General features: G+C 44.3%; 3 protein-coding genes across 3 annotated transcripts in view; 2 read left to right on the top strand and 1 right to left on the bottom strand.

The window, feature by feature from the left end:
• T265_01229 (hypothetical protein) overlaps positions 1-212 on the bottom strand; it is a gene marked incomplete at both ends in the record, with an annotated part of 7,012 nt that extends 6,800 nt beyond the window's left edge. Inside the window, one exon of the mRNA XM_009165214.1 lies at positions 118-212. Within this exon, the coding sequence (XP_009163478.1) occupies positions 118-212 (95 nt within the window). The remainder of the gene's footprint in view (positions 1-117) is intronic.
• The window catches only part of T265_01230 (hypothetical protein), a gene marked incomplete at both ends in the record, with an annotated part of 21,565 nt that extends 7,478 nt beyond the window's left edge, over positions 1-14,087 (top strand). The window contains 5 exons of the mRNA XM_009165215.1: positions 1,942-2,068; positions 5,241-5,473; positions 6,536-6,767; positions 7,330-7,542; positions 13,999-14,087. Of these exons, the coding sequence (XP_009163479.1) occupies positions 1,942-2,068; positions 5,241-5,473; positions 6,536-6,767; positions 7,330-7,542; positions 13,999-14,087 (894 nt within the window). The remainder of the gene's footprint in view (positions 1-1,941; positions 2,069-5,240; positions 5,474-6,535; positions 6,768-7,329; positions 7,543-13,998) is intronic.
• A 3,134-nt stretch (positions 14,088-17,221) lies between these two features.
• Positions 17,222-21,637, top strand: part of T265_01228 (hypothetical protein) — a gene marked incomplete at both ends in the record, with an annotated part of 24,898 nt that continues 20,482 nt past the window's right edge. The window contains 2 exons of the mRNA XM_009165213.1: positions 17,222-17,461; positions 18,359-18,472. Of these exons, the coding sequence (XP_009163477.1) occupies positions 17,222-17,461; positions 18,359-18,472 (354 nt within the window). The remainder of the gene's footprint in view (positions 17,462-18,358; positions 18,473-21,637) is intronic.

Here is a 21,637-nt window from a genome sequence, read left to right as displayed (position 1 = left end):
GACTCTGTGGACCGCCAAGCACTATGGCAGTGTCTGTGGAGCGAATGTGTCCCCCATAAATTCTTGACCCTCATTAAGGCGCTGTACGCCAACTCCCGCGGCCGTGTAAAGGTCTACGGGAAGCTTTCTCCTGAGTTCACCACATCAAGTGGTGTCCGACAGGGCTGTCCTCTTTCACCTTTCCTCTTCAACTTTGTCATTGATACGACCATGGAAGGCTCACTATCAGCCTCTAATGTCTGGGGACCCCGAGACGGGCCACATCAGTGGTTAGAGACCTAGTCAGACATGGCCCAGTCGCGCCCTCAATGGCACTCATGCATCCAAGTTGTTGCCTTCAATGCATAACTCCCTTCCCAACTCCCTCTACTTAACAGTGCTGTATTTACTCACTAATTTATCAGCTCCCGCCTTCAATGCGCGGCTGTCTACCCCACCTCCACAAATCATCGGTGAACGAAACTGTGGCAGCTACAGCCGCTGTACGACAAGCACGCGGTTCATTCAGCCGACAATGATGATGATGACGATAAGGCTGGTGACTTGTTGCCATATAGAAGCCTTTTTAAAATTTTGCTGATAGTGGAAAACTTGACTATCCTTCTTGGATTTTGCCAATGAGTCGAATCTGTTGTGCGTGTGACCACTGATAAGTGGCCTGATTATTGTTGCTAATCTTTTACGGATCTCACGATAGCCTATTCAATATGGAACTGTTGGCCTCGAGGTTCTTTATTAGTTGGCAGTGGTCAACTGGAAGTAGGATTTTTTGGTATCCAACCTTATGTTTGCTAATTAACGTCCGCTCAGCTGCCAAGTTCATGGCATGATAATTTCCATATCTTGATTCGATGAAAATTTTCCAGGGATGATATCCTTAGTTGCCGAAAATCAACGGCTGTTCATTAGAAAACCCCCTTCAAGGTGTTTTGAAGCTCGTGTGCCCTCTATACGCATTATTTATGGTGCTTTTACGCAAGTTTTTGTTGAACTTCTCCCAGATGATAGTCATGTTACCACGTCCCATCATTTTTTTGATAGATCATCATACACGAGTCTTGGAACAATGAGTTAGGACATTACAATGCCCGGAGTGACGTAAACGGGAAGCCTTGGACTCCACGTTCCCTTTCAACGGCAAGTCTTTTACTCCTATTTTGATGGTTATGGCGCGTGCCCCATGAACGAGTTCTTGTTTAGTTGTTGTGGTCCAGTGCGTACGCACCAAATGTGCTCATTTACTTTTTGTCTGTGCTCGCTAGAATTATTGGTACCAGAATACCGAATCTTTGCCAAAAATTTTACCAGCCGAGCAGTAAAACAGTAAGAACGTCTGTCTCTTGGTGACGAATTACACTTTTCGCAAAATGGTGACATAACTAGTAACGCTTTCGGCATTACATTAGTGTACGAGACAACTTAAAAGAGGGCGACGATAAGTGTAGGAGAACGCTAGGGCTTTGTGCATGCCGATCAGGTGCTTTAATCGAAGGATACCATAAACAAGGGAGTCAGATGAATTTGACCCAAATGCCCATATTATCTTGCAAATTAGTATAATCACAACAAACATTATCTCACTTTTGATATCAAACCGTGGCAGATTCTTCCGGTATACATCACCTCTAAACTAATTTTCCAAATATATATATATATATATATATATGTATATGGTTGTTCTGTTACCTATCTAGAGTGATGATTTAGAACGGCGTGCCTTTTATTTCTATTTAAAAGAGTAAACTCTTACTGAATGGTGATCTGAACGGACATAATCATTGACTGAAGCCCCAAATCAGGTAAACTTGCTAATCAGGTTAAATCATAAGGGATGTTTTTGGATTTTCTCTGACAATTATTCTTGCACTGGGTACTGGACTTCTTTGTTGCTGCAGTTTCTTCGTAGAACTGACCTATTTGGTTTGCATTTTTTTACTATAGGCTTTCAGTTACGCCCAGTTTAACAGGACGTGCCTTGCTCATCTGCTTACTTACCTTCCTTTCATGGGAGTTCTGGGAAGAGCCTGGACAGCAGCTCCAGAACTGGGTGGCATTTGTTCACCTTCAGGTATGTACGTTCTTGTGCTGTGCTCATCTGCTTACTTATCGACCTTTCATGGGAGTTCTGGGAAGAGCCTGGACAGCAGCTCCAGAACTGGGTGGCATTTGTTCACCTTCAGGTATGTACGTCAACTCTTGTGCTGTTTTTGCTTCACCGAGTTCTGCAGGCCACTGTGGCATCAAATCCTGTGAATTAGAATATTAATTTATCTGTCGTATGCACTAGTCTTTTGGATAAGTTGGCGTTCAGCAGTAAATGGACCTGCTATTCAGGTCTTCCAATTTTCTGTCAGTTACTCGTCTACTATGACGTGCCTACTTCCGAGTGATGCAAAAAGCAAGATGGACAAGGTGTACATAGCCAGAAAGATTTCAAGACTACGAAGCGTTTAGGTGTTTTGTGACGTCTGCCTTCAAAGGTTGTCTCCCCGAGACCTCCAGCTCAGCTGGAGATTTTGTAAGAAATGTCAGTAGCGTTCGTGCTGTCAGTTTCTTCCCAGCTTGTGTGATTGAGCGCTTGGAGGTGTAAGTGCCTCAGAATGCTTGTGATAAATCGACACCAGGCCTTTCCCTCTCTTTTCACTTTACGGCTCTAAGCACAATTAAATAAACTTCGTGGTTCTACTGCAGTGATGCGTCAGTGTCGTCTCTGGTGATGATCATGATGAGCATTGCCAGCACAACACCCTCACCTTGTAGTCTAGCAGTCAACAACAAATCCAGCGATATTATGTGGCTACCAGCCATCATTCGAGGTTGATGGTCCTTTTGGAGCAAGCAACTTGATTTCGGTCATGCTGTAGTGCGTGCATATCTGAAAATTCGCTTCCCCCAGACTGTTGCAAGTCGTCAAGTGGTTTTTGAATGCATCATCCTAGGAAAACTATCATATCCATGTCGTATCGATCTGAGCTAGCTCCAATACTCTGTATTGAACAACGTATGGGTGTGTTGCAAAATGTAAAAGGAGATATACCAGTGGCGTTCAAAGCTGTATGCCTGTTTTATCCGATGTGAACAAATGGCCGCCTTGTATCGTCGAGATCAGTGACTGTGATTGATGTCAGAAACTCCATACCAGCAGGCAACGAGTTAAACAGTGCACTCACATCCTTAAAAGATTAAATGTCCGGGAGCCACAGCCCTTTTGTAAAGTGAATTTTTAGGCGATGGAAAACATCTTCACCGAAGACACTCGTCGTCTCTATCACTTGGTGCAGTCGGCCAGTCAAATAAAATAAACTGTCGGCTGAACGATAAGCAAAAAGGCGGTTCACTGATTCGTTTGCAACAGCACCGCCTGGAAACATGATGGGCTTTGAAGAGCAGTTTATCCACCCTCTTGCAACAAGTCCACCAGAGAAAGCACTTATGGTTGAACGGAGTGTAAACCATAAGTGCCCATCAGAAGAAGAAACGACGTTCAAAAGTCCCTTTGAAGCGCGAATATGTGCCAGGTTTGTATTCTTTATATCCGTCTTTCTTTAGAGAAGGCGGGTAAACTCTGATATACCGCCTAACATAGGTCATTGTCACTGGATTGAAGGAAAATACGCACAAAGTGGGACGCTTCAATAACTACTTCACTCTTTGTACTCCACTACTGTGTGAAAACTGTCTTTGTATTATCTTGGTATCTGTGACATTCAATGCACATTTTGCTTTTATCCTATGCTCGTTAACTGGACATAGGGAGGAGTAGATCCGTGACAACCAAGCTGGGCTCCGTCCTGCAAGAAAGTACATACTTACAAAATGGGTTCCTAAGCATCGGTGCTTCCCAGAAACCAACACTATTCGTCTTTGAATCGTAACCTGTCTTTGCTTCTGTTCATCGCTTCTGCTCCTGACCACTACGGCAGTGTCCTTGAAGCTAAACTCTTGGCCTTCCTTAAAACGCCGTACGCCAACATTCGTAGAGTCCATGGTAAACTTTCCCTTGAGTTCACTACTCCCACTGACGTCAGACGAGATTGTCATCTGTTTTATTTTCTCTTCAATCTTGTCATGTATATGATCATGGAAGACTCGCTTCTAGCTTGCAACGAATGTGAGGCCGAAGCGCCCGTTCACAGAGTGCATTTACGAGGTTTTTCCCATCGGATCTGACCCGCTCGAAATATCAAATAAACTAAATAATTCTGTCTCGCGTCTTAGTATGCGTTTCATACCTGCAAAGCATAAAATACTGCTGCGGAATGTGGTAGGATCATGTCTGGAGGTGTGTCGACCAAAACTGTAGACAGATTTGTGTATCTTGGCAGCTGTGTCGGTCCCGGTGGTCTGGTTGGAAGTAATATTGCCATCCGGATACCGAAAATTAGAAAAGATTTTACCGACCTACAACATCTTTCGCGTAAACCTGTCAGTTCTGCGCTACGTACCAGATATTTATGTGGGCTTGAAAAACCTTGGTACCTATTGATGCCTTTTTAGCATGATTTCTTAGCATCGTCTGAGTCCTGTGGGAACATCGGATCAGTGGTACCGAAGTGTGCCGAATGGTGTACGGAGGAAATAACTCCAACACGATGACGATTTTGTGATATTCCATAAGTTGCGCTCTCTTAATCACGTGCTTCATTGTCTTATACAGCTCGGTTTTGCTCTGTAGCCACTTCTACAGTTGCAGATCTCTATAGGAAACCCTGATTTGGAGACAACTCTGACTGCTTGTCCCTAGGGGTTATGGCGTAAGCTTATCAGTGTTTTAAACCTCAGCACCTGGATTGCTATTGATATCTTCTTATCTATCTGGGTATTAGCCAGTCTTCTGCAAGGAACTCAGCAGTACTTGGTAAGTACTGATGATATGAACACAATTCGGGTAGAGACTGATAGCCGTAACTAAAACGCATCATTAAGAGTATAAACACCTTCCATTGCCTACGTTCTACGGTCACTGACCTTTTTGGAAACATGCAAATGAAAGCAGTGGCTCTTGCTTGGCATCATAGTTTGAAAGTAATAAAATATAGTACCTAGATAGCTCCTATGTATACAGGCCGCAGGGCATGTATTTGTTTGTGAAACTTATGTACAAATTGCACTTTATATTGGTTGAAGTTGTGACACTTTTTGGTAAGTTTATTGACCGAAACCTGCTAGAATTCTGTCTCTAGTGTGCTTCATACTTGGACCATCCTGCTTTAATGCTTTCCGTTTCCTTCCTCGATTAGGAACGGAACGTGGCGAAGAGTTCAAAATGAACACTGGGTGGACAACTTATGCTGACTACAGTGGTCGGCGATTACTTAATGCGATGGCTGAATTGATTACCGCTCACGAATTGGGACACAACTGGGGTGCAGCTCACGATCCTGACACCGAAGAATGCAGTCCTCCAGCACATAGCCGTGGGAAATACCTGATGTATGCACATTCAGTTGCTGGGTTTGCGGTGAATAATTACGTGAGTTCTGTTCACCCAATGTTCTTTGATTTTTAATTCTTAAAATCTGCCATATTTTAGCCACTGCCGCTACCAACACCTTTCTTGGCCATTGATGGGGGAACCTTGAGATGCGATATAGTTAGCTTTTTGGTCAGCGAAAGTCGGTTCTGTTGCTATAGTGATACCCAGTCAGAAAGGCGCCAGAAACAGACAACTAGATGTCTACGTGAAAACGTTTTGGAAAGGTTCGAAAGTTGAGTCGAGCTCGAGATAGCTCAGTGGTTAAGGCGCGAAACTGCGAACTGGAAAGTCCGAAGGTTCGAACTCAACCATAGCTTTTTGACTGCTCATGTTTAGGGTACAGCAACTTGGCGGTCTCCATCCTTGTGCCTTCCTCGAGTTGCATCGAAAAGGTGCCAGACACATTTTCGTTTATGTTCTAGGGAGGGATTGAACACGAGATTCCTATGGGCCTTGATAGCTTCGAATTTACCGTTTGCACGCTACGGTTGGATTTGACTTGTCTTGCTTACGGCTTAATTCTGGTTCTCAATAAAGAAACAAAAACCCGGTGTTCATTGAATGCAACGGATAGTAAGCTATTCAAAAGTGAACATAGCGGATAATGGAGATATCCAGTGTTTTGTGACGTTTGACTTACCCGACGCAGGGATCGCACATGAGGTTCTGTCTGACGTGGGACGCTGTCGTAGACTCTCCAGACAGATAGCTTCCGTTCGGTTGGCTCTTCTGGGAAGACCACTATGGGCGATTTTCCAACGGATATTTTCCTAGATGGTTATATCGTGCTCTGTGAACTAACAGGAATGCGTTATGGTTCAAAAGTTAATTATACACAGCATCTGTTGCTCCACATTCTCGTATTACGCGAAGTCGTATTACGGTCCGTCAGCCGGAATACGTTGTTTGTTTGGATTGCTGTCTAGCGTTACAGCATCGGGGCAGTTTACCTCTGGTTGGGAGATATGCTTGTCCTCAGAACGATGATAATTCTGTGACCTGTCTGTCAATGCTGCTTTGTCGGGATAGTAATCACCCTACGTATCCTATTTGGAATAGCGGTTCTCGCCATGCAGTCGGCGTACAATTGGCGCCACCCTCGCGGCTCGTGCACCACTTTGTTTCGTCGCCACCTCAGAAAGCACCGTTCGATTGTGTGGAAATAGACGACTCGATCCTGGCGAGGAGTGTGATGCCGGTGTTGTACATGATGATGTTTGTTGCACTGACAATTGCAAGCTACGTCATGGAGCCCAGTGTTCTCCTTGGAATCACGATTGTTGTACTTCCGGTGAGTTTCCAATCACATTTACACAAGCATTCAGTTGCAACAGGTGTGAACTGTTTCTTCCATCGTTAACATTTAGTCTACATGGCTCCCATGTTCAAGCATGCTCTCCGGTATAGTTGGGGGTGAGATTTCAATAAAATCATAACCTTCTCGATTTGGCATACCTCGGAGACGTCTCAGCTGGTGGTTTAACCCTGTTTTTTCTTCCGTGAAAGAATGCATGTAGAACCGTGAACACTACGAAGTTCCAACCATGAGCAGGGAAGCTTGTCACCATTCGTTCATGAGTCGAGCATTGGTGAACCGTAAAGTTCATTTGATGAAGCTGTTCCCAAGGGGGACAAGGTTCGTCAGTTCACTCGGAATGATGAGTCGGCTGCAGAACTGCATTGTTAGATTCCATAGGGTATCCGACGGATGCTGGATTTTCATCTAATAATCTGCATCCTTGAAACGTGTAAGACAAGCTACAGTACTCTGTTTTTAACCTTTCACTGCACAGACTACTTACTGCACACTTGCACATGAACAGTCGATTTACTGGTACTTTACCCTGCTCCAGCCTGTCAGGTTGCCCCTCCGTCGACTCAGTGTTCGGAACGGAACTCAGGCAATCCATGCCTTTCGCCTGGCACTTGTGATGGTAAATCAGCTAGCTGTCCTGGTCCCACTCGTTTATCTGGCGTACCTTGTGCGGAACACGGTCAGTGCATTCAAGGTAAATGTCGGACACAATGCGAACGTCTTGGCCTGCACACTTGCATATGCGACGAAGGTAAGCCACAGAATTATGTAAAACTAACCTAACTTGATGGGAGTGTTGTCAAATAATCTTGAGCCGTGTAACTCCTCGAAAATCATTGGCCTTGAAGAAACGGTAGCAGTTTCACGGTGGCTCTGACCTACCTCTTGTTACTTTTTTTTAAACCCGAAGGCTATCTGGCATGTGCAGTAACGGTACCATCACCTTCTGACACTTCTGGCCCTTCTTTAACATTTCCGTTGGAATTTCCACCATATCGCTTTTCTTTTGGCATCAAACCCAAAATATCTGAGCTCTGCGTTGCCCAAGCCTAGACAGGGGAATTGGGTGGCGGAGGTGATTCGAACCACGGACCTTCCGGTCAGTAAATTTGCGCTCTAACCACTTGGGCCATCTCGCCCCATCTCGTGCCCTGTATGTGATTAGGTCATTTAGGTCACATCATTTGCGTTTTTTCTGGCACCTAACTTGTCCTATCAGCATATGGTAACCATCGCGAATGTAAAGAGGCGCGCGTGAAACCGCACATCAAACTGCAAAACAGTTCTTTGCCAATCGTTTTGCGTATCTCAGTCTATCTTTTGATGTGCTGGTAGAATCAGTGTATGTCTAACCGACTTGAGCACTGTTCAGCACAAAAGGGTTTGTTCAATTCGAAGTTGATTTCAGAACTGTGATCTATGGGTACCTGGATCCAGCAAAAACGGTGTATAATAAACACTGTGTATCCACGGTCATGTGCTTCACACATACCCGATACAAACTAATTGCCTGTAAGAAAATTTTCACAAGCAGCACAGACAGCTCTGTGTGCCTGCATCACCCTGCGGCTCTCCAGAAGAAGTGAAGTAGAGTGTTTCTAGCTATCGACCGATTTGCTGACTGATTTGTGGGTGAGTTTCGGATCGGTGACTGTGTGAATCAATATGTAGCTAACTTATTTAGTCCTTGTTCTCAGTGACTCAACCTGGCTCCCATTGTTCTTTTTCAGATATCTAGGCTAACTACAGTCTGACAGCAGTTTTGAAGGGGAGCTTTGAGGACACGAATATTGCCACCTCACTGTTGCATCAGATATTCTTGAGTTAGATATGAGCCAGATAGCAGTGGCTGGAACTTTTCCTTAACGTTGTACAGTGGCAGTTCGTTCGAAATGGACGAATGTCACATCGGGTTGGATGGGTGTATCATGAACCGCCTATGGACCACTTGGTCAGAGTATGAGCCAATCAAAATAGAACATCTTCAGCTCGGTGCCTTCCGTATTACGAAGATCACAGCGTGATGGGTGATTCTACTATCTCTGAAATGGCAGTCCTCTGTGGTTTTGTAATAGCTGTCTCAAATTATTATGAATTTTGACATACCGTAGTGGCCGGAACAGCAAACCGAATACCAAGTTCTAGAACCACTGCATCTGATGACAACTGGAGCCCACGAAGCCATTCACAGAATAACAACGGGAACAGTTTAGAGAAGCTCAAATGAGGCTTAATTAAGCGCTGCTGCGCAGTATGCCTCCGACAAAAACATGTAGGCAATTTATGAATTCATTTCGATGCTCAACCTGGAAGAACCTTTCAAATTGGGTTCAAGAAGTTTGATGACATGCTTGAAATCTACTTTGCGCAGTCGAATGCCGAATGGAAGATTCACTTGTCTTCCTGGAAGCTGGATTTCATACTGGAGTCCACTGCTGGAGTAGTCCACACTAGTGGTTCGCAGTCGATTGTGTTTTCCTCCTTGGGGGTAATTTCATGGATTCAAACTCGCACCCTCATGTTTCTGCCAGACTTCATCTTGTCCCTGAAGTGGAACAACATGTGCACCAAAGATGTTCAATGATTATCAGTATTTGGGGGCTGTCGTCGAATCCCGGAAACCTCAGCCATACGTCGCTTTTCATACTTGTTGGAGCGCGACATTTTGGCGTAGCATGATCGTGACAGCTTTTGTAAAAGTTCTGGACTGTCTTGCCGAGGATCACGTGCAGAACATGTATTTTTCGACTTTTCGAATAAGCTATGAAACAATATGTGTCAATCAATTTCAGTGAAATGTCAGCTGTCCGGGCCGGACAGCTTTAAAGGGGATTATCTGAAATGTCCTGAATCGCTGGATCTCACCTAAATGCATGAAGTTTTACATAAGTGGATAGCTCCGAATGCAGCATTTGAAAAACTACTGAGGATCTTACGTGAACTTACCCCGGTTGGGTCTGCGATTGTGCAAACAATGGGTTTGAATCCCCGCGATACTGTATCTGCCTATCAAGCGTGTGTGGAGGTCGGAGTACCATTTCAAAACGTCACAGTCTCTTGTCCACTTGCCCCGTACCCTCACCACTCTCAGTACTATTCACTTGTCCCTAGTAACGCTAAATGCCAAATGACTTAGTCGTGCAGTTTATGGGGTAATGTCTATGAACGCTTATCAGAATCTCCGTCCCTCCGCAGCCGTTACAACGCCTTTTTTCCCTGGTCTGCGCGTTTTTTTCAAACTACTCTACTTTGTTGAGTAGTTCAAAATTGGGATATAACTGCGCAATCGGGCGGATATCATGCTAACAAACTACGGTAGTCTATTTAGGCCTGTAAATGCGTGTGAACGCCTTCAACAAATGACACCAAACAAATCCGTGCTCGCGGTTGAACAACAGCGTCACAACATAGCAGTGATTCCTATTGTTCCGTGCCTGTCCCCGTGATAAATCTACTGGCCTACGTAATCGCACGTACCGTGATTGAAAATGTGGAAGTGCCATCATTGTTATTGGTCGTATATTCATGATCCATGTGAATGTGATCGCTTCACTTCTACTGCTGTGTTTGGTGATGAGGTTTCGTATGCGGCTCACACACCATTATTTATCATTTCTTGTTAACTTTTAATGGCCTGTACAACCAGCTTCACGTTGGAAACAGCCCTCCATTTTTTGGTCTTGGAAACACTTTGGTGTATCCCACATGTATCAAGTATCGTTTACCAGTCCGTACTGGTTTGTCTGGAAGTATCTCTTGAGATGGGGGTTCTGCCGCCATTCAGTAGAGTTTCAGTTAAAACCAGTTTGATGTGCAAATGACTGTACTTCACAACTTGTCGGAGTAAATCTTGAACGTTATGCCGATAGCTGTTGCAGCTGCTGATAGGAGAACGATAGGTTTACCTCAGGTTCCTCCCTATCCTCGGCCTTACTTATTTTGTTTCTGTTTTGCTCCCGTATCCAGTTGGTTAGCAGGAGGGCAATGGTTGATTTCCCGATTGATTCTGTTTTATAGATGAACTGTTTAGATGTTGGAGCTGTTGCGAAGTAGCGTTTTTTATGATTCGCAGCACTGTTAAAAATTAATAAGTCATCATTCTAAGTCTTGTTGAAACTCGTGATAGTCTCGTGTGTGTAGCATTGTATAGTGCAAAGGGTGAACTGACGGCTATCACGATCAGGCTTTCAATGGGCTTGAACTGGCCACCTCCGTTTTGTTCAGTCCATATGTACACGGGTTCAGATGATCAGCCACCAACCACTATTCCAGTAACCTTTGTCTATTGCCCAGAAATTGAACGACGTGCACCATAGGATTCATCGGTAAAACAAATAACGAACGGTACTTATATCACTCCAACTAATATATTCTAGGACATTAGAGCAAGCCCTACATTTTCAGTATAGGAGGTGTAAGCTCAGCTTGACAGGATACTAGTTATACGGTTGAGGAAAACCCTCAGACAGCCCACTACTGGTTTCGTCCATAATGACGCTCATCAAATAGGTACAGTTCCCGGGTTTCTACCAGCACACAACACCGGGTTGTGTTCAGGAAACTCGAGGTATGTGCCTACCTGCGGAGCCACAAGAAGGGCAACAATAGCAGTGACCTATCGAATAGTTTTCAGCAGTCTTACGTGTAGTGTATTTTGACGAGAAGGTTTTCTTCCACATCTCGATTATCGTACCAAGCGAAACTTAAGGCGGTATTTGTGCAGCGAATTCAGATTCAGAACATTATAAGTGGGCATTCGGTCAAGTTTTCCGTCACACCAGAGTAATTTACAGGTGAGTATATTCCATAGATTGCAAACTTAATTGTCTGGATCACTCCCATTCCGATGATTGGCGCACTCAGGTGCTGTATACCTCAGCATTGTTCCTCTGCTATTTCCAGTGAAGTTCAGACGTTCGTAACGTTTGTTATAACTGGTGCCATCTCTTGGTTGCTTGGTAGTTCATCGATCACGCATGAAAAAGTTGACACGTACGCACATACGAACTGTTCTTGTGACCCGCATATTGTGGTAATTCCAGTAGCTGTGCTTTCCAGCGAATCGTTTATTGACGTATCTCTGTGTTTAATTGATCTTCTCAGTGTAGTCTCACCAAATCACAAAATTCTGTGAAAAATTTGATTCTACCAAAAGATAGAGTGACGGGAGACAACAGGGCAGGAAATTTCGGGGAAAGGCTTTTGTCTCAAAATTGATGACGACATTTGTTCTTCCGGTGGGGAGTATCCATGTTGGGGAATCAGATTTTTTTACATGAGAAGTTGCCCTTTGTTTCGAGTTTTTGCAGATACACATCCACATATGCTAGTATACTCAATTTATATATAACCCCACAATTTAGTGCAGAGTTCGAACGATCAGCGTTACCACCACGTACTTTAACCATTCGTGGTTCTCCATAGTGCATTGCATCAGACTGTAAAACTTTAGAGTTCTGTGGAATATTATCAAAATCATCAAATATTTGGTATGGAATCAATGAATTTGGGAGCCCTTTTTTACATTCATACGTTCTCCTCATTGGTGAGTTCAGCGCTGAGGTTCATTTTGGGAAATTCAACACTGACTTATACTCACTATCAAAATAGCTTAGGCTCAACCCCTAACTCTAAATAATTCATTTTTCATCTACAAAATGGTAAAAACTGACCACCAGCTGTACGTTTAGATCGTTTGTTCATCCGCTGACAAACGCCGAAGGAACTGAGATGAAATACCGTGACAGCCTTCGCCTGTCTTGTGAACTCATGAACGCAGCGATTCCGTCACACCATCCATTGTTAGCTACCGGATGTTCAGTGACCACCGGCGCTTCTGGTTTATTCCGCGCCCGTATATTTGTCGCATGGTGAAGTTCGTCATTGTCTTGGGTTCTGGTCTACTTGATGACAAGCACAGATGTGAGACTTTTTTTATTTTTCACTCCGGTGATTTGTGACCTCGATATGCTTGGTGCACTTCTATCTAAAGCGAATAGTTCAATTCATCAGCTAGATTTATCAGTGATATGCGAATTGGTTATATGATGCTGTCGCATAGTTGACTTACGTCATAGCCTGAATAGTTCTTAAGTCAAGTGGTATCACCCATTTGAAGTATGCTGATTGATCACTACTGCCCGTGATGTCGATCACGGTGCCGACCATACCCCAGTGGGGTGTAGAACACCTCAACACTCAAAGGAACCTTTGCAAGGCGTTGGTTACCGGAGGCCTGTCAAGCTCTCTAAGTAAGTACAGACCACAAGGTGTAACAGCTTTGCTTGTACTTGTCTTCCAATGAAATTTAAGGCTGGTGGTTAGGCAAACTATGTCTCACAAGTTTAACGTTTTTTTGAATAGCTACAAATTGTTTGGATAGACGAAAATGTTAATATATTCTCTTCCATGCTGCAATGTGTTCCATGAAATGGAACGGATTCGATAGTTTAGTTTTGTTCAGCTGAATCAGTGCTTTTTACTGGGAATCCTGGAAACACCAGTTTCTAGGAGTAGTCTTTTCACGAAGTATAACGAAAGTGTTTGAACTCTTGTGAGGTTAGGTAAGGCTGAACCACGGATCTGAGGTAACAAATTTCAACGAAAGAAATCGCATCAAATGATCCGTCCCTTTATCCTTGCGCTTCATACAGGACGCTTAATATTGATCAGGAACTACTACCCTCAAATTGCGACTTATTTCGCTCCTTCCGTTTCGGAGTCGAACAAGTGCACTGCTTTATCTCATTGAACTAAGATGAGATGGCTCAGTGGATAGGGGTGACCTACTGACCGGAAGGTCCACAGTTAGAGACTAATCTATGGATTTCCTCTGCTGATTTCTAGGTTTGGGTGATCTCAGCTCGCGTGCTTCCTTCCGGTCGCTTGGCAGCTAAGCACCGAAAGGATACTACAGCTGTACTATAATATGTTCACCCATATTACTGAAATGACCACTAAAGTGACCACTACTGTGGCATTCCAACCGAACGCTGTGGTTGAGAATCCCATTTAATCATCCATTTTTGACTTTTTCTCTTGGATGTGTTGGAATTGTCCACCAACCCCACCTCTACTAGGGCTTATCACAGACGGGAAGGAAAGACAATGAGCGTGTTTTCTTTTGGCGAGTCACTTATTTTTTCTGTAGGTACTCCTCCAAACTAGTAAGTCCACCCTGTTTCTTGTTTTTTTATCGCCACCATAGTTTATTCCATGCCATGTGATAGTTCCTCCAAGTTGAGAGAAGGATCACGTCCAGCGGCTTGCTTCCTTTATTCTGCCATACCTGAATAGCTGTGCGGTATGCCGAGCGAGGAAAGCATTTCACAAATAATCTGCCATTCCTTGCAGATCACTTGCTTTTGGCCAACCGAACGAGCATACATCTGGTCGTAACTGGTCCGAGTTTTCAACCACTGCCTTCGGTCCATTGTCATGAAACTGTAGAAAAATGCATTTACACGCCAGCTGACGGGTTTGCTCGTGGTCACCCTTGATACAGAGGTGAATGAAAACCTAATCACCATCACATGTCGGGTGTGGATAATGCATGCTATTGCTACCTCACAGACTTGTGCACTAATAGCTAAGGGGTTGATAAGTCCAGTAACACATTGAAGGCGATGGAACTCTAACAACGATGACATGTTGGCTGCAAGCACTTGTCCACCGCATATGGCACGAAGCGTCGCCGCAAGCATACGGTAATGAACCCGACTCAAAATTTACCTCGTATAATTAGATGAGGAATCTACTTAACACCTGCAAAATAGGCATTGCTGCCCCAAGGGTGATTAGGGTGACCGCGCGCAAACCCAACAGTGCAGCTGACGTGTAAATGCAATTTTCCACTGTTGATGCAAACACTCATCGGATTCGTTGGATGAATTGTACTTCGAATACCTTAGTTAATGGTCCGCACGATAAGTGATGTCTTCATAAACTTCCCGTGACCAACAAAGACTCAATAGACTGCTGATCTTTTCCGTACTTTTCGACTTCCTTGTTTTTTGTAAATAAATTCATTAAATGAAATGAACTTGGGAAGATATGTGGAAAACAAATAGTTAGGGAAGTTGGTGGAAGTTCAAACGAATATCACCACAGTTCCTAGTGTCATTTGGTTTCAAGTAGGACTGGATATCCCACAGGACCACCAAGTCATTCTTGTACTAACGTTTGTGACCGTATGTTTGTATACCTTACGGGTCATTTTGGTCCCTTATTATTTATGGTTCATCGTGTAGCTACACCAAATTCGCTCCTCCTTTTTCAAAGTCGTAGTGCAGGTGAATTACTGAACAAATCCACTCATGACGTACATGTCCATGACAATCTCTGGAAGTGGGTGTCATCGATGGATCTTATTACATAGGATGATCTCTCCCAGAGAAGAATGAGTCGGCTCCATAAATATCACGGACCGCTGCTGTCAGTGCGACAGTGTCCGAGCACAAACGTATGCATTTTATTTTCGATTATTTGACTTTGTTGAGCACCTGCAGACCAAGTAGCTCAACGTCGGCCTTGACCGTCAACAGCCAGGTTTCTGCTCGCCTTCCACTGCGGCGGCGCCATTCTGAGCTTGGTATTTGCGACAGAGAGTCTTTGAACAGTGTAGAGTCTAGTTTGCGGATGAGTTGTCCTAGCTGCTTAGTTTGTGTTGCTGGGTCAATTGGGGCAGGTGTGAAGTGTTATAACAACGGTCCCTAACACCATCACTGCATTGGATTAGCAATGTATCCGAAGAGCTTCTTGATGGAATCAGTGCCGACTTGCTGCGTATTCAGGATAATGGCCTCTGCCACCGTCCTGAGAAGTGTCCATTCGTCTTGACAACAGTGAAGTATCTTGGTTTCATCTTCGATGCCTCTGGTCGTCATCCCGACCCGGAGAACTTTGGAGCTATACAGCAGATTCCACCTCCTAAGGATGTCCCACCATTACGCTACTTTTTAGGGTTAATCAGCTATTATTCGGCATTCTTGTCTTCGCCACACGACAGTCGACCCCCACTTAATGAATGGCTTGGAAATGACGTGCCCTGGTGTTGGTCAGAAGAATGCGAGGGAGCATTCTGCGGGCGATGCTCAGTTCCGATCCGCTGCTGATCCACTACGACCCAAAACTACCGATAGCTGTGGCAGCTGATACGTCTACTTTTGGAGCTAGTGCCGTCATTCTGCATGCCTTCCCAGACGGATCGGAGAAGGCCACCATGCACGCGTCGAAATCACCAACGCCAGCAGAACAGTGATAGAGGAAAGAGCATCAGCATTAGTCCGGCGTTCCCACAAGTTGTATGGTCGCCCTTTTCACCCTAGTTACTGATCATAGGCCATTACACTCTATTGTGGGTTCAAAGAAAGGTGTTCCCGCACACTCTGACAACCGCCTACATAGATGGGCACTTGTCATGCTGGGCTACGACTATGATATTCAATATCGTCGCACCACCGACTTTGGTCAGGCCGATGCATTATCTCGCCTTATCAGCACTAATCCAACTCCCGAAGAAGACACGTTTATTGCGCATGGCGCAGCCGACCCCCAGTTAGTCCAGTCTGTTCTTGCATTTCCCGTGACCAAAACAGAGGTTCGAAAAGCTACCATGGCTGATCCGACGCTTCAAAAGGCGATCGAATTCGTGAATTCCTAATGACCTTGGAACCTCAAAGATGATTGCCTTCGACAGCTCCTTCATCGCGGAATGGCACTGTCAGTCTTAAACAATTGCTTGAGTGTTTGGAGATCGCGTAGTGATTCCTTAATCTTTACGCCATCAAATCCTCCGTCAGCTCCATTCTGGGCATCTAGGAGTAAACCGCATGAAGTCAATAACTCGAAATTACGCTTACTGGCCGCACATGGACCAGCACATCACTGGTTTTGTAGAATGCTGCTTCTTATGCCAACAAGCTACCAATAACCCGCCACATCAACCATCGGTTCCCTGGCCTTGGTCTGGAGTGCACGTTGATTACGCAGGACCGAATCATGACTCTTCTTATTTGATTATGGCTGGCGCTTCTTTCAAGTGGTCGGAAATCATTGCGGTGTCCTCTCCAGCGACGTACAGTACGCTGCGTGTGTTATCCAGTATTTTCAGCCAGCATGGCTCACCGGAGTCCATCGTCTCAGACAATCGTTCGCAGTTCACCTCCACTGAGCTCCGCGAGTTTTGCACTCGACATGCTATAAAACACTTTCGTTCACCACCGTACCGTGCGAAATTGAATGGTCAAGCAGAAAGGCTTGTCGATGCATTTGAGAGAGCTTTGTATAGAGCTCGAGGGGGGGAGATATCCGTCGAAGCCCTTGAGCGATTCCTGTTTGTGTACTGAACGACCCCAAATGATGCTTTGGTGAACTACCATTCACCCGCAGAGGCACTCATGGGTCGTAAGCTGAGAATCGTGCATCCTTCCATGTTGTCGAAACAGTCTCCCGGTCCAAGGTCCATACCGGTGTCCGCTAGAGCTCCATTCAAGGTGGGAATACCCATGATTATCATGATTACCGTGATTATCGCCCGGGGACTCGATGAACGGATTACAGGTTGTATACTGCTCAAATGCGATGGTGTGATGTACGACGTGTTGGTTGTTCAAAACACCCGGACCAGACATCAAAACCAACTCCGCTTTGATAGCACGCCGGAAACTCCAGTATGTTTCGGCACCGTACCGTTGGACATGTATGTCGTTGAGTCACGGTTATACATTTAGATCATTCGTATTTCATGTGTCCTTGTCCGTTCAGGGTGCCTTACTTTGGAAACGTGGTCATAACACCTATTCTAGACGGACTGTAGGCTTCGATATGTGTTGACTACTATCCCAGGATAAATTGCTTAAGCATAGGCGAAACTGCACCATATTTTCCTGATGGAATACTACTCATAAGGTCGCTGAGAATCCTTTGACAACCCACCACTGGTTTCGCCCTTTTTGGAGCTGCATTAATCCAGAGAATTAGTGAGTCATCAGTTACAAGGAACGCCCGCCATGGCTGGCGGAATTCGACTCTCTGCCCTTTTAATTACTTCCGAGTGTGTGGGATGTTGAAACTTTCCTGTAAAAGACTCCTCAGACTAGTACTTGGCGTCACTGATTTCCAGAAGGAATATGTCTTGCAAATGACGTTTGAATACTAAAATTGCTGCTTAGTCCGACGTACACTATAGATCTGTATTTCTCGCGCACCTTGAATAATAATGATGCGTGAAACGCATGATCTTTCAAGTCGATTCTTTCTCCTGAAACCGTTTTCAGGATACGTTAAGCACATTCCAATTAGTCGGACAGACCAGCCAGGTCATCTGCTGGGTCATGCTTTTTGATCCGTCCTGAGTCAACTAAGCCAACCCGTTCTTCTCGCTTATAGTATTTCTCCTTTGCACTGATTCATTCTGGGCCTGCCAACTTCTTTTAAAGGTAGTTTCACCATTGTCCTGTAGGGTACCAACCCTACCTCCACCTTAACAAGGATTCTTTATCTAGTACGAGCAGCTATTCTCATCAAACTCAAGCAATTGCAGTATGTTATGTTCTTTACTTTCACAGCTGACCAGTCGTGCTACATCTGCTGCCTGTTTCCCCTCGCCAATTCCAATTCGTATACATGCAGACCTATCACCCTTTACTCCACGAACGGCACGTTTGATCGTTCCGAAGGACGTTATTCTTTTGTTCCGAAAACCAACCAAATGCTTGAGTCAGTTCAAACATCCGGTTCATCAAACCAGCAAGTGTATCTTCATCTAGAAAATTATCGACCATGTACTACGGGCTACTGTATGGATGGGAGGTGTACTCGATCACCGGAAAATTCGATTCTGCGATTTTGGGGGTTTGGTGCCGACTCAAAAGAATATTCATTCAGTGAGTGCCGTCTCTTCTCAACCTATGAAAATGACTTATTTTCATTCTTCCGTCGTTTTATTTTTGTTGGTCATCACGGAGTTTACTCAACTTAGTTTAGCTAGGTAGAGTTTTTTGTAAAAGGTAAATTTTCGACTCGTTATTTTATGATATGCATTCAGCGGAACGATTGTTCGAAAGTATATCTTCTGTACGCAGGTAACTTACAGGTTGCTTAAAAGAAAACCCACACTTTTGGAGCGAAATCCTGAATATACAAAGCAACGAATCCGCCTGCTATTGCTCACGTGACTCACGCTTTACTAATTTGCCTTCGTTCCACTTTGCACCTAAATGCATGTTAGGCCCGTCAAACTGCGTAATGGTGTGTTGTCATTGCCCTTACTCATGATACTTAGTAGCGGGGAAGCTACCATATGGGGTGAAGTGACACAAAGCTTTGCTCTTCCTGCAAATTTATTTTTATTGCATTGGTGCCCGTCTCTTGATAGACACTGCATTTTATCTCTGAACTTTCGAATGACCTAACTGACATGACATCGGTTAATCTGGCTGAGAGTCACTACCTACAGTATTAATCTAGTTCCAAGATTTTAAAAGCTTAAATTCTTTGAATCACAGTGTTTTCCTTGGATTGTACCCCACCGGACAACTTACCTCCATAGGAATTCAGATTTTGTGAGTACCTTAATGATATTTTATGTTTCGTGGGCGACTTTCGGTTCTCCATTATTCTCGGATTCATTCAACATTCAGTATCGCGCCCTTTGGTGTCGTGTTGCTCGCCAGCACATTCATAGTAGGCACCCTCCGGAGCAATAGGGAATCGAACCTCAGTCGATTGCCAGTGTACTAGTCCTGCTTTCGAGCCTAACCTCTAAACGTTGCCACTGAAGTTAAGCCTGATACGTGCACTTGGTGATCCATATACCATTGTTAAAAAGCAATTTTTTTCGCTTTGTTGACAAGTTCAGGACGGCTATTCTTTTTGTATCCTGATGATACGTCAGACTCAAACTTTTAACTGCGATTACTCTATGCTTGGAAGATAATGACTTAATAGAGGGACTTTTATTTCCACGTGACATACTATCAGTTGATTTTGGTGTTTAAACTATTTTTATGATTATAGGTCTTCTAGCAGCTCCCGTAATACACATCAGTTCGTGGTCATTTGGGTTTCCGTGCACTAGTTACCGGACAGTTTCAAAGCGGATTGTCTGTCAAGTTAACAACGTGTTGTGAATCCGTTGAATATCTTGGAGATCCAAATTGTGTGAAGGTTCAGGTACAGGCTATTAACTGGTTCGTTTGCTTTCTTAACGTCCAGACTACGTCTGTATGGGTTTGGTCAACCCGATAGCATTTCATTCGTCGTGGTACATACACGTTCTTGTGACAAAAAAACTTCACTTCCGTGAATTGCTCGTCGGTTAGGTTATTTTGGTTCTGCCTTGGTCTTGAGAAGATTCAGTCCTTCGGTAAAATAGACTTCAAGCAGGAGCAATTTGTTAACCATTCGAGTGCAGTATCTGCTTTGAGGTGTTGTGTTTTATATGATGGTGCTCTACATTGTATCAGCGCTTCTCGCAAGCCGGCGATTCGCACTTAAAATATAAGGTTTCAACGGTCTCGATGAGCCTGACGCATATTTACGATCCTGAGACGCAGGTGTTTCAAACTAGAAACAGGATATATGAGTATCCGCCTTATGTGAGTTCGCTTTTTTGGCCCTACTCAAATCGATTGATTTCGCAGCTTTCTATGTCGATCAGCTAAATTGATAGGTGTGTTACAGATTCAAAAACACCCGATGCCTATCCACATTACATCAATCGAATGCGATGTGTAGCGAATTCCGGGGCCACGTCGGAAATTCAGTGTCTGTATTCGTGCAGCCGTTTCGTTACTGATTATTTGCAGATGCTCAGCGACTCACGTGATTTGCATGAATGTGATGGCTTTTTGAGCGGATTGGGTTCTTTCGTTATGTCGGAATTCGTTTACGGTACACAGCGGTAGTCAGTTGATTGCGAGTTGTGCGCTGAATTCCTTATTACTAGAACGATCGCTTTTTTTAAGGTAAGCGAAATACCGTCTCCCGTCACAATATAACCGCAACATATAGTGCGTGTCAGATATTTTTGCAAATGTGAGTACATTTGACTCATTGTCATATGATGCGTGCGGTTTTAGATTAGAAAACATTTCTGTAGTAGACATGTTGCTAGTTACTGGGTAGTTTGGCTTGGGGCTTGAGCTTACTTGGAGATTCTATGATTTAAAGCCGAATCCGGCCCTTTAGGTCCGTCTCTCTGGGTTAGACATACCTGAAAATTGCAATGTACTTCTGTTAGTTCATGCTCTCCAATTCTCGAAGGCCCCGGTTTTGCATCTAGCATTGTCCGGGCCCACTCTGTCAAGCCTGGAAACGAACGTAGTGATCAGCCATCGACACTGATATTCCCTTACGACGTTGGTTGGGGAGTCGATTATTCATCGATAATTCGCGATACTTTTTGGTGGGACTGTCTTACTTAGAGAGAGGGTACTCCCAAACTGGTCAACTTGACCTAAATGTTTCCGCTGTCCAATTTCAGTCTCTATAGCCTCACTGAGGAGCACCTTCACGTTTATCATTCTATTTTTTGAGTTTTATATTTTGCCTATGGTACTCAACTCGAGGGCAGCTGAAAGTAACGGTAAAACACTGAAAATCTTGATACCAATGGAGAGGATGAATCGGAGTGAACTCAGTTTCCCGTATGAGTGTGATTTTCATTCTCCATACACGCCGATAATAATATTCATTCTGGGGGTATTGGGATCACCACTCTGTGGAGAGCTTGTGTCCATCTCTGAAGTATAAATTTTAATATAGGAAACCCTAGACAGCACAAACTTACCTTTTCGTGCGTCCAATCATGTGTGCGCCTAATCAACTCTAATCTATTAGGGTTT

Source organism: Opisthorchis viverrini (genome assembly GCF_000715545.1).
Source record: "Opisthorchis viverrini unplaced genomic scaffold opera_v5_13, whole genome shotgun sequence".
Lineage (NCBI taxonomy): Eukaryota > Metazoa > Platyhelminthes > Trematoda > Opisthorchiida > Opisthorchiidae > Opisthorchis > Opisthorchis viverrini.
The sequence above is the reverse complement of the archived record's forward strand: the minus strand, read 5'-3'. Positions and strand labels throughout refer to the sequence as shown.